Source organism: Rhinatrema bivittatum, chromosome 11, assembly GCF_901001135.1.
Source record: "Rhinatrema bivittatum chromosome 11, aRhiBiv1.1, whole genome shotgun sequence".
Classification (NCBI taxonomy): domain Eukaryota; kingdom Metazoa; phylum Chordata; class Amphibia; order Gymnophiona; family Rhinatrematidae; genus Rhinatrema; species Rhinatrema bivittatum.
Window position 1 is genome coordinate 54,564,071 of NC_042625.1, and position 18,058 is coordinate 54,582,128.

General features: G+C 46.5%; 1 protein-coding gene across 4 annotated transcripts in view; it reads left to right on the forward strand.

Annotated features, from left to right (window-relative positions):
- Positions 1–18,058, forward strand: part of PXN (paxillin) — a 100,287-nt gene that overhangs the window by 61,383 nt on the left and 20,846 nt on the right. For 2 of the 4 annotated variants that reach the window (XM_029619615.1, XM_029619616.1), the window contains exons 5-6: positions 3,976–4,177; positions 4,880–5,015. In XM_029619615.1, the coding sequence (XP_029475475.1) occupies positions 3,976–4,177; positions 4,880–5,015 (338 nt within the window). Of the gene's footprint in view, positions 1–3,975; positions 4,178–4,879; positions 5,016–10,868; positions 11,904–12,443; positions 12,708–18,058 lie in introns of all 4 variants that reach the window. The other 2 variants (XM_029619614.1, XM_029619613.1) reach the window with 2 other exon arrangements.

Below are 18,058 nucleotides of genomic sequence, written 5' to 3' on the forward strand. Positions count from 1 at the left end.
AATACACTACGTTACAAAGACCATAAACTGTTGGATGAATTTTCAAAGAAATCCTTTAATTCAACGATGTTAAACACGTCAATTCACAATCACCAATTCTATATTACTCAGTACCTGTTTGACAATTTACAGGCACTTAAGACAAATCTACAACAGAGTTTTCTGGATATAGCCTTGCCTCCTCAATATCACAGCATGGAGGAAGGCTTAAGGCACTTACTAAGGACCGTTTATGAAGGCTTTGATATCTCATCAAGAGATTCAGCAAACGCTCTGGCTGCATGACGTCTCGCATGGCTTCATTCTACCGCCATACGAGACGATGTCCATGACAAATTAGCAAATTTGCCGTGTCATCCAGACAATCTTTTTGGAGATAAATTCTCTGAAACAGTAGCAGCCACTTCGAGACGGCAATATACTACCCCGGGTTCCTACAGAAGACCACCCTTTAAGTCATACAAACTGTTTTCATATTACAAACCTCAGCCTTACCAACCTTCGAGGTAACAACCATACCAGCCTCCGGCCCCTCGCCCGTCTAGCAACAAGCTGTCCCTCAGCCCGTCAAAACTCAAACCGGTTTTTAAGAATGATGCAGCCACTGTCCCATCATCCCCCGGTAGGAGGCAGATTGTCAAGCTTTCTTCCCACCTGGAATCATATCCCATCAGATCAGTGGGTGTTATCAATCATAGCCCACGGTTACAATCTTCATTTCTCATCCCTCCCAACCCTTCCACATTGAGTTCCGCAAAAACAATTAACATCTCATAAAGATCCTCTATTGAAGGAAATTCAGAATTTTCTGCAGAACAACTGCATTCAGAGGTTATCTTCCCAACAATCCAGTCTGGGATTCTACTCCCAATACTTCCTTATTCCCAAGATATCAGGGGGACTGCGTTCGATATTGGATCTCCGTTCCCTGAACAAACATCTATATAAGGAGAAATTCAAAATGACTTCTCTCAAATCCATCCTTCCCTTTCTTCAACCAAAGGATTGGATGTGCTCCCTGGATTTGAAGGATGTATATGCTCACATTCCAATGCACCCCAGTTCCTGCTGTTACCTATGTGTTCAGGTGGACAATCAACATTACCAATACAAGGTTCTTCCATTCGGCCTCTCCTCTGCCCCCAGAGTCTTCACCAAGTGTTTAGCAGTGGCGGTGGCGCACCTTCGTCGTCAAGGGATGAAACAATTTCCTTATCTGGACGATTGGCTCCTGGTAGCCTCCAATCAAGCTCTGCGGCGGGCCAATCTCCTACGAACTATTTCTTGCCTGGACAATCTAGGCCTTCTCATAAACTACGAAAAGTCAAATATGCAGCCCACTCAAACTTTATAATTCATAGGAGCAGTCATCGATACAATTCACGACAAGGCTTTCCTTCCCCATCCGAGAGCAGTGGCTTTCTCTACTCTGGCTACAGATCTCCTACAAACTTGGATAACATCAGCTCGCCATATTCTAACCCTTCTCGGCCACATGGCAGCTTCCATATATGTAGTCCCTCATACACAACTCTACATGTGTCGCCTGCAATAGGGACTGAAAAACCAGTGGAATCAATTTCTCCAACCATTGTCTACACCCATTATCATGACAAACAGTATGAAAACAGACCTTTAGTGGTGGATTTCTCCGTTAACACTGCAAACAGGGGCGCCATTGAGACCGTTACAACATCATCTAATACTAACCACAGATGCCTCCCCCAAGGGTTGGGGGGCTCATCTCGATCATTTGACAACTTAAGGTCTGTGGTCGACATTTGAGAGGACTCAGCACATCAACCTACTAGAGCTAAAAGTGATCAGAAACGTCCTTCGAGTTTTTGAAGAACTCCCTTTGAGGAAAGATGATAATGATTCACACGGACAATCAAGTCACGATGTTTTACATAAACAAGGAACCTCTACAAGGAAACAGTTCAATTACTGGAGTGGGCTCATCAATGAACAATATCTCTTCAAGCAACTTATCTGCCTGGAATTCAAAACTCCAGGGCAGGCAAACTCAGCAGGATTTTTCGTCCTCATGAATGGCAGTTGGACAAGAAAGTAGCCCAACACCTATTCACGATTTGTGGTCATCCCTCAATCGACCATTTTGTAACAGAACACAACACACAGCTGGAAAACTTCTGTTCAATTTACCCGAGCTCACAAAGAATCGCATCAGATGCCTTTCTCATCAGTTGGTCTCACAACCTACTGTATGCATTTCCCCCAATACCTCTCATCTCCCGCACCATACAGAGATGCATCGAGGATGAAGCCGATCTAATCTTAGTAGCGCCAGTTTGGCCAAGACAACCATTGTACAGTTATCTAGTTCGTCTATCAATATGCAAACCCATTCCCCTGGGAAACAACACTCAGCTGCTAACCCAGGACAACGGGTATCTCCTACATCCTCTTCATTCCTCCCTACATCTCACAGCCTGGAGGTTGAACGGATCGCATACCAACACCTAGATATTTCTCCTGCTCTTCAAGAGATCTTAGTATCCTTCAACTCAACTAAGTTACAAAAGAAAGTGGTCTCGCTATGCTTCTTGGTGTTCAACAACAGAAACAGATCTGTTCACTTGCCCACCTGAACGACTTCTTTCATACCTTCATTTACTCTATGATGATGGCCTGGCGACTTCCTCACTCCGAGTTCATCTAAGCACTATTGCAGCTTACCATACTTATCTTAATGAGAACTCATTTCGTGTCATTCTTTAGTCTCCAGATTCATGAAGGGAGTGTTACATCTACGCCCTCCATTACAAAAACCACCAGTACCAAGGGGCATTAACGTGGTCATCGAATAACTAATGCTTCCCCCCTTTGAACCATTAGACACTTGTCAGCTTAGATACCTTTCATGGAAAGTACTTTTCCTAGTTGCGTTAACTTCAGCAAGAAGAATAAGTGAACTGCAGGCGCTAGTCCACTATCCGCCTTATCTGCAATTTCACCATGACAAGGTGACTCTTCGCACTCATCCTAAATTCCTACCAAAGGTTATTTCCAGTTTCCACATTAACCAGACTATAACCTTACCAACTTTTCATCCAAAACCTCATGCAAATGACAATGATAGAAAACGCCACACTTTGGAATGTAAACGTGCACTAGCCTACTACAAGCAGTGCACTACTTCACCTAACAGACCTTCGCAACTCTTTCTATCTTTCAATCCGAACGCGCAAGGATGTCCAGTGACTAAACGAACGCTTTCCACATGGATTTCGAACTGTATCCAATTTTGCTATCAGCAACGTTCGCAAACTCTTTCTTCCAGTTCAAAAGCGCACCAAGTTCATGTGCTGGCAGCCTCAATGACCCATCTCTATGAATGTTCCCATCATAGATATTTGCAAAGCTGCAACATGGTCATCGCTGCACACTTTCACATCCCATTACTGTTTGGACAAACAAACTGTGAATGATGCACTAATGGGTAGGACTATCCTACAGAAGAGCCATGTTCCTCGCATATACAGCCTTCATAGGAACTGTCCACCTCAAACTCTGTATTGAGCTAATTACAAATTACACTAAACTACAGCTCAATATCTCAGCTGGGAACTCCCAGACAGCATGGCTAATTCAGCTGCTTATCTACCTGAAAAGAGCAAGTTTGCTTACCATAAACTGTGTTTTCCGTAGATAGGAGATGAATTAGCCATGCTGACCCACCTGCCTCCCCGAACAGTTCCAGCAATACCTGCACTTGCTTTAATACTGAGTGAGGAGTCTGAGGTGAATCAGAGAGGATATAAGAGGGTGCACCCGGTGAAAGTCTTTACTATACTTAGAGAGCTCTGCCACCTAGTGGCACAGAAGATGTACCCAGATAGCATGGCTAATTCATCTGCTATCTACGGAAAACACTGTTTACGGTAAGCAAACTTGCTCTTCATATATAAATAATAATCATGCAAGTGGATTTTGTTGCTTTTCTTCTATAAGATGAAGTCAATCAGGGCCCCTTTCCTGGTGCTGCTGGAACCCAATACAGCACTGCAGAAAATGTGATCTCTGCTGGGGTGAAGACAGTTCCTCCCTCAAAGGAGACGCTAAACCATCGGCGTGGCGGCCGCAGCATTGAGGATGTGCGTCCCAGTGTGGAGAGCCTTCTGGATGAACTGGAGAGCTCTGTGCCTAGTCCAGTGTGAGTTATTTGTCCAGTTCTGTATAGCAACCCCATGCTCAAATCTTTGCCTCCCTCCTCAACCAAAGGGCAGCAGTGTCATCCAGAGAGTCAGCATGCAACCTTACCCCAAACCAGCATCATATGCACTCCAAAGAGAGAACTGTTCTTTCTTTAATACAAACTGCAGTACCGCTTGGGAAATGACATTCCATCACCTTCCCACCATGTGCTCTCTCAGCAGGCATGTGCCTCATGCCTGGTTGCCTCGAAGCCCTCTAGTCTTGCCAGACTCTTGGTCCCTTGACTATCCTCCCAGCTATGCCATGTACTTGATCACCTAATTATAACTATTTGTGCAAATGATATAAGATATTCACAGTTCTGCTGTTGAAAAATGTGTATTTTTCACTGTTATAATAATATTTAATAGCAGTAATCCCTATTAACAAAGGCTATATTGTTAAGTGTCTTCTGCTTTGTTTCTTCACTTTGAGTGGAGGAAACATTTGTTCTCTCATGTTAGCATATGAGAGTAATAAGGACACAATGATTTTTGCTAGTCAGTTTTTGGGAGAGGGTAAATTTTCCTGCCTGAATTTACTTATGTATCTTGATTTAAAATTTGTTGTGAAGTACGTATACTTTTTCATACAAAGGTTAGAAATAGCAATGTAATATTTTGACTCTACTTAGTTTTGTTTTATTTTTCTACCTTTATAGCCCAGTAATCACTGTGTCTCAGGGAGAAGTTAGCAGTCCACAGCGTGTCACAACAAGCCAGCAACATCAACGCATATCCGCTTCATCAGCGACCCGGGAGCTGGATGAGCTGATGGCATCACTCTCAGATTTCAAGGTACCAGATAAGAATAACAGCCTGCTCTTCGCTCCCATTCTTCAGCTGTTTTCTCTTTCCTATACAACCTTCTCCATCCATAAAGTTGATGGCTCTTATACAAGCCAACTTGTGTTGTGCTAAGGCGAGGGCTGAGACCAGTATCTGGAATGATGGATGAGTAGTGTGTAGAGAAGATTGGGGCTGAGAGCGAGAGGAACTTACTGTCTAATGCATTTGCAAACATATCTGTAGGGAGGGCAATGCCATTTGGCTTCTGATAGATTTTTCTCAGCGATTGTTTACCAAATGGGTTTCTATCTCTAAGCTATTTGTTAGATAGCAAGCAGAAGTCCTGCACTGAGAAAGGCAGAAGGGTAGAGCAAGTAGAATATTAGGAATGATCTAAAAAGGAACAGAGAATAAAATGGAAAATATCATATTGTCTCTGTATTGAGCCATGGTGTGACTGCACTGTGTGCAGATGTGGTTATTCCATCGCAAGAAAGGCATAGAGGAACTAGAAAAGGTGCCGAGGAGGGCAACAAAAAATGATAAAGGGGGATGGAACATCTCTCCTATGATGAGAGGCTACGCAGGTTAGAGCTCTTCAGCTTGGAAAAGAGTCAGCTGAGAGGGGATATGATAGAAGTTTATAAAATCATGAGTGGGGTGGAAACAGGTAAATAAAGAATGATTATTTAACATTTCAAATAATAATAAAACAAGGGGACACTCCATAAAACTAACAACCAGCAGATTCAAAACAGATTGTACAAAGTATATTTTCACTCAGCGCACTATCAAGCTGTAGAATCTGTTGCCAGAGGGATGCGATCAAGGTGATTAGCATAGTGGGATTTAAATGAGGTTTGGAGGAATTCCTGGAGGAAAAGTTCATAACACATTATTAGCCAGGGAGACTAAAGAAAGCTATTGAAATCTCTGGGGGTGAGTAACAGGAATTTCCTAGCATGTAGCAGATGGACTCAGGACCAATGGGTATAGTGTACTCCTGATAGCAGTTGGAGACGGATCAGATTTCAACCTGACGTCAGCCCTAGTACATGTACCCCTGCAGGAAGTGCAGCTCTTCAGTATTTTCCTTCTCCATAGCAGTTAGGGACTCTATGCACGCTAGCACAGCGTTCGAGTAAATTTTACCAAAGAAATCCAAAATAAGAAGAAATCTTACCTCTACAGACGAGCCCCGCTCTCCTGCGGTGACACCCGTTGGGTCCCTCCCCCAGTTGAGATTCCCGAGGTGATTTCCGCGATCCCTCGGATGTAAGCCTCGGTCCGGCGGCCGACACTTGGCGGGGACCTAGCCCCCGGCATCGGGTGAGGCTGAGAGGCAGCGGGTGCAACCTCGAGCGCGGCAGTGAAGGTATTTTCCCTCTCCCCCCACAGCTGGAGACCGCCCAGAACGAAACCGGGAAGTGTCGGGACAAGGTAAGGTAGAAATCTATTTAAAAGTCTCCGGTCTCCGAAGCTCTAGGAGATGCACAGGTCGCCAGCCGGGACCAGTGCCACCGGGTTGATCCGCCCTAGCAGGGCTAGACCCCGGCCAGATCCGAGGGTCCTCCCACGTGGAGACCCTCCGAGGTGGCGCCATATTATCCGCGTGGTCGCCGTCACCATTTTGGCCCTGTTCGCAGCCCTGTCCGCCGCCTCGATCCATTCGCACAGAGGTGAGCCGTGCGCTCAAATACCTTGTGCGCACAACGTCGCTCACACAAGTACCGGGCGCACAAGCGAAGCGCATAGCCACGCGCTCACTGTGCCGGGCGCATAATTTCGACCCGTGCGCACAACAGCGCGCACATCTCTCTGCACGCACGCACCAACCTACGCGTGCAACTTCGACGCACAACTGTATTATAGGCGCACAACTGTATTGTACGCACACAAGCCATGGCACCTCCTGAAAATATGCTCAAAGCTCAGGGCCTTTGCCCAGCATGCCACATTAGAGCTGCACAGCATGAGGAAGCCAAGGCCCTGTGGATACAGTGCAAAGAGGCCCTAGGGGACCCAACTCATGGCCCTCCCCAGCCGGTACCGGACCCCAGCCTCTCGAGCGGTACGCCGGACCTACCATCACACAGCGGGGCCCCCCCTCCAGCGGGGCTCCCCAGGGACACGACGCCCCCTAGTCTAGACCCAGCTTCTATCTCCTGGGTGGAATTCTTCAAAGGTCTGCATAACTTCGTCCACATACAACCGGGGCCTCCTACAATGCGGTCACAGGCCCCACCAGAGGATCTCAACATGCCAGGACCCTCTATGCCCAGGGAAGTGATCCCACCTTCGGGGACACAGACATCTTAGATGAGGAGTCAGAACCCCTGGAGGAAGGGGAACTACCTCCGGGGACAGAACCCCACTGAACCATGAGGGGGAACCTAAGACGAACCCACTTTTGGAGGGGCTTCGTCAGACCTCCTGCCATTTCCCACTATTTCAAGCCGTCCAGCAACTAATTGACCTGGAATGGGATGCCCCAGAATCCACGTTCAAATGGGGCCGGGCTCTGGCAGCCATGTACCCTCTGGACCCAGCCGCCAGAGATCTCCTGGCATGTCCGAAAGTGGATGCCATGGTCTGCGCGGTCTCTAAGCGCACTACTATCCCGGTGGAGGGAGGAGCAGCACTCAAGGATGCTCAAGACAGACGTCTGGAATCTATCCTCAAACAGTCCTTTGAAGTCTCTGTTATGTCTTTATAGATTGTGGCCTGCTGTGCCGTGGTGACACGTGCCTGCTTAGCACAGACCAGGAACAACACTACGGGGAAGCCCTGGAACCAGCTGTATCATTCCTCGCGGACGCCGCCTTGGATCTGGTACGCACAGCAGCTAGAGGAGTCTCATCCGCCGTGGCGGTCAGAAGACAAATCTGGCTCCGAATCTGGTCAGCCGACGTATCCTCCAAAACAAGACTCACAAGGATGCCTTTCAAGGGACCACTCCTGTTCGGAAGCGAACTAGAGAAACTAGCCAACAAGTGGGACGAGTCCCCACTACCGCGGCTACCGGAGGACAGGAATAAGAGAAACCAGCGATCCTTCCCCCGAACCTCCAGGGGCAGAGGATCACAGCACTTCAACCCATATAGAAGCTCATATCAAGCGGCCCGCCCTGCAGGCCGGAGCCAGTCCTTTCGGAACAAGCACAATAAAAGGGGAGCCAGCTCGGACCCAGGCCCCAGCCGCACCCCACAATGAAAATCAGCCGACCCATCCAAAGGAAGAAGCCATAGGGGGCAGACTGGCCCTATTCTATCAAAGATGGGTCAAGGTATCTTCGGACAAGTGGGTCCTATCCATCATTCGAGAAGGATATTACCTGGACTTCCACCATCTCCCTCCGGACAAGTTTGTGGAATCTCCCTGTCATGACCCTTCCAAGAGAATGGCAGTGGAAGCTACACTGACCAGATTACTAACCTTAGAGGCTATAACACCGGTGCCTCCACAACAAATAAATACTGGCCATTATTCCATCTATTTTATCGTTCCCAAGAAGGAAGCATTCCAATTGATAATAAACCGTTGGGGAACACCAACCATGGACCTCCTGGCAAACTGGTCCAACGCCCAGGTACCCAGTTTCTTCAGCCACAGGTGGGAACCCCAGTCCCAGGGAATCGATGCCCTGGTACAGACCTGGCCACAGGAGATTCTATTATATGCCTTCTTGCCATAGCCCCTATTGGGCTCGATCATCCACAAGATAGAACACCACAAGGGGCCAGTACTTCTAGTGACCCCAGACTGGCCAAGAAGACTGTGATACGCAGACATTCGAAGACTGCTGGCAGGGAACCCCCTGCCGCTTTCTCCACACAGAGACCTGCTCCAATAGGGACCGATCCTCCACGAGGATCCAGCTCGATTCTCTCCTACGGTCTGGCCATTGAGAGGGCTTGCCTAAGGAGGAGGGGATACTCGGGGGCAGTAATTGACATCCTACTCCGAGCACGCAAGTTCGCCACATCCCTAATATACATAAGGATTTGGAGAGTATTTGAATCCTGGTGCGAGGACCACGACTTCATACCAATGTCAGTCAAAATTCCTGCGATTTTGGAATTCCTACAGAACGGTCTACAGAAGGGATTGTCCCTCAACTCCATCAAGGTACAGGAGCGAGAGCGGCAGCATAGCCTCTCACTCGGATGTCTCCCGCTTCCTGAAAGGAGTCAAGCACATCCGACCACCCTTAAAGTGGCCGGTGCCTCTTTGGAACCTTAACCTGGTCCTAGATTTCCTAGCAGGAACCTCCTTCAGACCTCTCCGTGGCCTGTCTCTCCGACTATTAACATTGAAGACAGCCTTCCTGCTGGCAATCTGTTCAGCCCGTCGTATATCCGAGCTACAAGCACTGTCCTGCCGAGAACTGTTCCTCAGACTCACCCCAGGAACCATCCAGTTGCTCACAGTTCCGTTGTTACTCCCCAAAGTGGTGTCTCACTTCCACCTCAACTAAACCATCTCACTACCATCGCCAGATGAGCATAAGAATTCGGAAGAGGCTCGAAGTCTACGCCATCTCAACGTTGGCAGACTCCCAGTCCGATACCTGGAAAGGTCGGAATCCATACAAAAGACGGACCATCTATTTGTCCTTCACAGCGGGAAGAAGCAGGGGGAAGCGGCCTCGCGAGCAACCATAGCCCGCTGGATCAAAGAAGTCATCAAGGCGGCCTACGTGGAAGCAGGCAAGCCACCGCCTTTACAAGTCAAGGAACATTCTACTAGAGCCCAGGCAGTGTCCTGGGCGGAAACCAAGATGCTGTCACCCGCCGAGATCTGCAGGGCGGTTACATGGTCCTCCATCCACACCTTCTCCAGGTTTTACCGCCTGGATGTTCAGGCTCCGGAGGACATAGCATTTACAAAGGCAGTACTAAGTGGGTCACGGGCAGCCTCCCACCCGGTTCGGGAGTAGCTTTTATACATCCCATTGGTCCTGAGTCCATCTGCTACACACTAGGAAATGGAGAAATTGCTTACCTGATAATTTCGTTTTCCTTAGTGTAGACAGATGGACTCTGCATCCCACCCACAGCTGCTGTTACTCATGAAATTCTCGGGGGACATCCCCAGGAGCGAGTGATTCAAGGGTAAGCTATGCTTTCCTTCATCTAGGACACCCTTCCTACGAGGTGTCAACGTTTCTCGGTTGAGGGCACTGGCGGTCACCAGCTATCAACCAGCTCAAATTAATCAAGTTAACCAAGTTATAAAGTTAATCAAGTTATTCAAGTTATTAGTTAATCAAGTTATTCAAACTATTCAGTCATACATATGTCCACAATGCTTTTCGAGGAGAATACTGAAGAGCTGCACTTCCTGCAAGGGTATATGTACTAGGGATGACGTCAGATTGAAATTTGATCCGTCTCCAATTGCTATCAGGAGTACACTATACCCATTGGTCCTGAGTCCATCTGTCTACACTAAGGAAAACGAAATTATCAGGTAAGTAATTTCTCCATTAGATCTACTTTATGGGATCTGCTGAGTAAATGAGACCCGGACTGGCTGCTGTTGGAGACAGGATGCTGGACTCAATGGATCTTGGTCTGATCCAGCATGGCAATTTCTATGTAAGAGAGTATGTATTCCAATATGCACAATGAAAAAAAAAAAAAAGCTGTCTAGAACAGGGAGAACAGCTACAAACGTCTGTTCTGACTTCTTGTTTTGGATGGTTTCCTGGGTTTGGAACTTTTACTTTGTTTTTATCATTAACATCACTGTGAGTCTATAATCTTTTGAGCAAACCATCTGTGCTGGGCACATTTTTCGCTCTTCTTTTATTCCCTCACCTGTCTGAATCTTTTTCCCCTCTCTTTCTCTTTTTGGTAGACATATTCCACCTTTTTATTGGTCTCTGAGCCATCTGCAGAACGTCTGAAAGACACACTCTGCACAACTCTTCCAAATTCTTCTGTTACTGCCATTGTACCCAGTGCCATTGGGCTACTTCAGTCTGACTGTCCCATCCAGGATTCATTTCTTTCTGACTCCAGTCCTCTGGCTGTTCTTCATATTGATGAGGAGAACGCTATCTCTACCACCACCTCCAGCGCGCCTGTGACTTCAGGATCTTCTCTTGGGTCCCACCAGCTCAATTTCAAATCTCTGAAAAGTCCACAAGGACGCCCCCAGCTCATCTCAGCTATTTTGGCTACTCCTCTGACTGAATCTGTTGCTTTTGCCTCAGTCATGCTTGGTGATAATTCTGACTTCACTAGGGATATGTCTCCTATGCTGTCTCCCAAAGTAGAGTCCTTGGTGACTCATTGTGATACAGAAGTCCAGAGTCGAGTGCCCTTGAAGAAGGAAATGGAAAGCATGCAGCCCAGTATTGCTGATTCAAGCTCAGTGAAAGCCGTTCAGCTGAAAGTGCCAGTTTCTGAGAAGTCAGAACAGCAACTTGTTTCTCATGAAAATGGGATCACAGAAGCTACATTAACCCAGCTATGGGCTCTGAAATCAGAAGAACGTGCTAAGAAGGACCATATTTTGGAGGAAGTACATGAGCACAAGATGAAGTCTGTGGATAGGAAAAATGTCTTCCTAAACACCAAAGCAAATGATTCAGAGCAAGATCCTGCAACATGGCCATGCCAGGCAAACTTAGCATATGTGACAGGCAAAAAGATTCAGCCAGAAAGCAAAGAAGATATAAAAGCCAAGCACGTTGTAAAAGATTGGTACCGAGAAAGCGTTGTGGAGGAATCTGGTTCAAAAGATATGACACGTGGAAGAGATAAAGGAAAAGATAGTGTTCAGATAGATTCAGCAGGAAATGTTAGAAGAGAAGAGTTTGAATTGCTGCCCTATTCAGAGCTTCCAGTGATAGAGAAGATTTCGACCTCCCGTCAGGCAGGCATAGGAGTGGGTGTGCTGAGATGCATGCTTTGAATTCTGTATGGCGACCTGTGCATGGTATAAGTGTACTATCAGGCATCAGCTGTACAATAACTTGTGAGATGCCGCTGGCAGGATTCTGATTTCACTAATCTTTTATTCATGTCTTACTGCATTGCATGTCAGCCTGTGGTGGACCCTTGTGCAGCGACAGCTCCAATGGAAACAAAGCACAGCGGAATATGCAGAGGCTTTGAGAGCACATTTCATTATAGGCTGTTTGAATTCTTACCTTTGCATGAAGGACTCCCTGCCAGCCCTAGAAAAGTGCTCTGAATCCTTCCTTTGGGACCTAAGTTATGAGTATTTTTTTGAGAAGCAGCTTCTAGGCCGATGCTTTTAACTATAATGCAGCTTTGGCTGTCTGGATTCCTAGAGCTGTGCTGTAGGAAGGAGGGGATTATTCCCATTTTTTTCCATGCACTTGCTCTTCATTGTTTGCTTGTGCTGTTGGCACTTGTAGCGACATTCATCATTTTACAGTAAAATTTCTACTTTATTGTTCAGATTAAATCTGTAATCAAAAGAACAAAAGAGACCCCAAATGTCCACCCAATGTACCGTGACACCTCTCCACGCCGCAAGCTGGGGCCAGCAATATTTCACAAAACCATCTCCCAGGATCGAGTGATAGAAGAGCTGCATGGGAAGCTAGGAATTGGCAAACAGGAACACTGGAAAAGCCAGGAGGAAGACTGGCTGACCGAGGGAGTGATTGTTACATCCAGACCCCCCAGAAAGCAGCAGGATAGTGGACAGCTGGTAGAAAAGGTAGAAAGCAAATGGAATTTGGCTTGGAAATAACTGTAATAAATGTAGTGTGTGAGGATCAGAATAATCTCTGCTAAAGGAGACATACTGTGTGGGAACAAAAAGTTCTCAGATGTGATATACAGCAGTCTGCAGGAGTACATGCGTTCACGAGTCGCTGGCTTCACAGCAGGCTGTCACTGTGTATATGAAGAGTAGAAATTCTAATGGATGTATAGCAGGCTGTCACTGTATGTGTGTGGGGAAGGGGTTAGAGAGGTTCTGATAAAAACTCAGCAAGCTGTAACTGTGTATATGGGGAATGAAGATTCTAATGGATGCACATCAAGCTGTCCATGTATGTGAGTGGGGGATAGAGAGGTTCTGATGATGCACAGCAGGCGGTAGCTGTATATGGGGAGTAGAAATTCTAATGGATGCAGAGCAGGCTGTCACTGTATGTGTGCATGCTGGATACACAGTAGGTTGTCACTGCGTGTGTGGTGTTAGCCTACTGTGCACCATCATAACCTATCATTGTATGTGTGTATGGGGGTTAGAGAAGTTCTGCTGAATGCACAGCAAACTATCACTGTATGTGTGTGGGGGGTTAGAGAGATTCTGATAGATGCATAGCAGGCTGTTACTGTATGTGTGTGGGGGGTTAGGTTCTGATGGATGCCCAGCAGGCTGCTGTTCTGTGTGTGGGGGATTAGAGGTTCTGATGGATGCATAAAAGACTGTCACTGTATATATGAGAGGGATTGGTTGTGAGAGATGCACAGCAGGCTATCGCTCTTGTTTTGGGAGTTAGAGAGGTTCTGATGGATGCACAACAGTCTGTAACTGTATATGGGGAGTAGAGAGAGTGTCAATGGATGCACAGCAGGCTGTCACTGTGCATATGGGGAGTAGAGGTTCTGATGGATGCACAGCAAGCTGTCACTGTATGTGAGTGGGGGATAGAGAGGTTCTGATGGATGCACAACAAGCTGTCATTGTATGTGAATGGGGGATAGATTCTAATGGATGCTTAGCAGGCTGTAACTGTGTATATGGGGAGTAGAGATTCTAATACATGCACAGCAAGCTGTAATTTTGTATATGGGGAGTAGAGATTGTATTGCAGGTTGGTCCAAAAAAACGAGACAGAAGATGGTTGGATAGAGCCAGAAGGCAAATATGATAAAACAAGACTAGTCTTCTTAGCTAGAGGGATTCCTTTATTAATTATATAATTAACATCACAGCTATTTATTTATTTATTAGGTTTTGTATATCATCACTAAGACAGGCCATCGTAACGGTTCACAGCACAATAAAAGGACAAACAATAATATAAAATAACTAAAAAAGCATAAAAATAAGACCTAAAAATTCATCAAAAACTGTTAAAATTAATAAAATGAGAAACTCATCAAATAAACGCATTTAAGTAATGGCTGCAAATATACATAAATAATAAAGCTTAACTGTATATAATTAAATACAAGTAAAAAATATCCATTAGAAACCATCGAAGCAAGCTAAAACAGTAAAAAGTATAAAATTTGGAATAAAAGCATACTAAAATCAAACTCTGTATGCCTCGCTGAAGAGCCAGGTTTTTAAGTCACGCTTATTTATTTATTTATTTATTTAAAAACTTTTCTATACCGTTGCTAAGTTAAATACCATCGCAATGGTTTACATGTAGGCACATATTTAATGTAGGTAAAAGTGTACTATAGTACATTCTAACAGGTGCCGTCAAAGGTTCGGTTACAATATATCATTAAACATAGACATTTAGTGAAGTAGTTCATGACCAATTGTACCAAGGTACTTACACCGGTAGTTTTGTCACATATAGTATTATCGTTATGCTTTATTGTGGTGTGGAGTTCGTAGACTAATCTACTGTACAGTCCTCGGACTGTGTGTCGGTGCCTTTCTGTCTTTTCCTGAATAATTTCTCTCTATTTTCCTGTCTCTTTATAAAATGCTTGTTTAAAAAGCCATGTTTTTAAACGTTTCTTAAATGTCTTGAGATCACTTTGTAGTCTGATCTCTGGAGGCATTGTGTTCCAGATTATGGGTCCTGCTAGTGATAGGGCTCTTTCTCTCACTTGGGTTAGTTTTGCTGTTTTAACTGATGGAATGGTTAGGAGTGCTTTATTTGCTGATCGGAGGTTCCTGTGTGGAATGTGTACCCGTAATGCTGTGTTCAACCAGTTTGATTTCTCATCATAAATTAGTTTGTGAATGATACATAGGGTTTTGTAATTAATTCTGTGTTCAATTGGTAGCCAATGTAACTCTGCTAGGGTTAAACTTTTTAAAATTGGTCTCAAGTCTTAGACTTGTTGGGAGCATGTTTTGTATTTTGGGTCCTGCCAATGATAACGTTCTCTCCCTAAAATATGCCTGATTCAGGCCGAGTTTCGCCCTGGCATAGGGCTGCGTCACATTTAGTGGCTTCATTTTGAGATATACCAACTGGTTTTTGAGTCACTGCACTAAAGAAGGGACCGCAGCAATGCATACATGTACCTAGCGTCCTTCGAAGTATATTCAACTTTTGATGTTTTTAAGAAAGTATAGCCCCTGACGCAGTCCTTTGCCAGGGCGAAACTTGGCCTGAGTTGGGCATATTTTATCTATATGTAATTTTAATTATATAATTAATAAAGGAATCCTTCCAGCCAAGAAGACTGGTCCTATTTTATCATATTTGACTTCTGAGATTGTAATGCATGCACAGTAGACTGTCGCTGTATGTGAGTGGGGGATAGAGAGATTCTAACAGATGCATAGCAACCTGTAATTGTGTATATGGGGAGTAGAGATTCTAATGGATGCACAGCAGGCTGTAATTGTATATGGGGAATAGAGATTCTAATGCATGCACAACAGGCTGTCACTGGGGAGTAGAGATTCTAATGGATGTCACTGGGGAGTAGCGATTCTAATGGATGCACAGCAGGCTGTATCTGTGTATATGGGGAACAGGAAAATTAGTTCTTACCTGATAATTTCCGTTCCTGTAGTACCACGGATCAGTCCAGACCATGGGTTGACCCTCCTGTCCAGCAGATGGAGACAGACTAAAACTGAAAGGGTATCCTATATCAGGACAGAGCCAACCCTGCAGCCCTTCAGTATAACCATTGTCAAAGCAGTAACGAGCATAAGGTCAAGCAAGTAATAATATAACTATTAAAGTCGTTGAATAATCAAACAATAGAACAATTGCATGAACTGTGAAACTAAACGCTCTTGTATAACTAGCCCTGATCATCATAGGAGATGCTTCTGGTGCCTTCAATGAGAACTCAAGATAGCCATGCAGAGACACTCCTAAAGAGAGGAGAAAACAGTAAGTAGTTCAAGCGGAGAAAACACGGGAGGGCGTCTGGACTGATCCGTGGTACTACAGGAACGAAAATTATCAGGTAAGAACTAATTTTCCTTTTCCTGTACGTACCCGAATCAGTCCAGACCATGGGATGTACCAAAGGTTCCCTACAAAGGGTGGGACCGAGACAGTCCCGCTCGAAGAACCTGTCAGCCAGAAGAACTGAACAATGGCGCCTGGACATCCAGACGATAATGACGAGCAAAGGTATGCAGGGATTTCCATGTAGCGGCCCTGCATATTTCCTGCGGAGAGATCGCTAGACTCTCTGCCCAGGAAGTAGCTTGAGAACGCAAGGAAATGTGCCTTCAGGCCCTCTGGGACTGCACGGCCCTGACAGATGTAGGCCGAGGAAATCGCCTCCTTCAACCACCGAGCGATCGTAGTATTAGAGGCCTGGTTACCCCTGTTCGGACCATTCCACAGGACGAAGAGGTTGTCGGAGACCCGAAAGTCATTGGTAACCTGAAGGTAGCGGAGTAAAACGCGCTTCACGTCGAGGCGGCAAAGATCACTTCCCGCGGATCCGCAATGTCCTCAGGAGAGAATGCGGGGAGTTCTACCGATTGATTGATATGAAAGGAAGAAACAACCTTCGGCAAGAAGGAAGGGACAGTTCTGAGAGATACTCCCGAATCAGAGAACCGCAGGAAAGGCTCCCGACAGGATAACGCTTGAATCTCCGACACTCGTCTAGCGGAACAAATAGAAACCAAGAAAACTGTCTTGAGAGTCAAATCCTTAAGGGTAGCCTGACAGAGGGGTTTGAACGGGGCCACACACAGAGCCAGAAGAACCAAGTTGAGACTCCATGAAGGACAAATGGCCCAGACGGGCGGCTTCAAATGCTTGGCGCCCTTGAGGAAACGGACGACATCCTGGTGAGAAGCCACAGGATGACCATCGACGGTGCCCAAAAGGGAACTGAGAGCGGAGACTTGAACGCGCAAAGAACTGAAGGAAAGACCCTTAGAGAGGCCCTTCTGAAGAAACGAGAGAATCATAGAAACCGATGGCGAACGAGCCGAGACACCCGATTCCGCACAGGCATTTTAAAAAATCTTCCAAACACGGACATAGGCTAGAGAGGTAGATTGCTTATGAGCCCGAAGAAGAGTGGAGATCACTTCTTCTTTATAGCCTTTTTTCCTCAATCTGCGTCGTTCAAAAGCCATGCCGCTAGACAGAAGTGATCTGCCTGGTCGAAAAATACGGGACCCTGCCGAAGGAGGCGGGGGAGGTGGCCAAGGCGAAGAGGTCCGTCTGACGCCAGATTTATCAGATCCGCGAACCACGGTCTGCGGGGCCACTCGGGTGCCACGAGAATGACCGGCCCCCGGTGTAGATCTATTCGTCTGAGAATCTTTTCCATGAGAGGCCACGGAGGAAACACATAGAGGAGAACGTCGCGAGGCCAAGGGAGGACCAGAGCATCCACGCCTTCCGAGCAATGCTCCCTCCAACGACTGAAGAATCTGGGAGCCTTGGCGTTGCTCAGGGTGGCCATCAGATCCAGGTGAGGAGGACCCCACCGATGGACAATCAGGTCCATCGCTCCATCGGACAACTCCCACTCGCCGGGATCGAGGCTTTGTCGACTGAGGAAGTCGGCTTGTACGTTCTCCTTGCCTGCTATATGGGAGGCCGCTAGGCGATCCAGGTGCCGTTCAGCCCAGGTGCCGTTCAGCCCAGGTAAAGATCTTACTGGCCTCCAGTGCCACCAGGCGACTCCTGGTACCTCCCTGACGATTGATATAGGCCACCATGGTGGAATTGTCGCAGATGACACACACCTCCTTGCGGCGGATCAGCGGTAGGAAAGTCTTGAGGGCCAGGTGCACTGCAAGAGCTTCCAGACGATTGATGTGCCAGCATGACTGGGTTGGGGACCAGTAACCCTGCGTCGTCTGGGATTGACAGACCGCTCCCCACCCGGAGAGACTGGCATCCGTCGTGACTATGACCCACTGTGGAG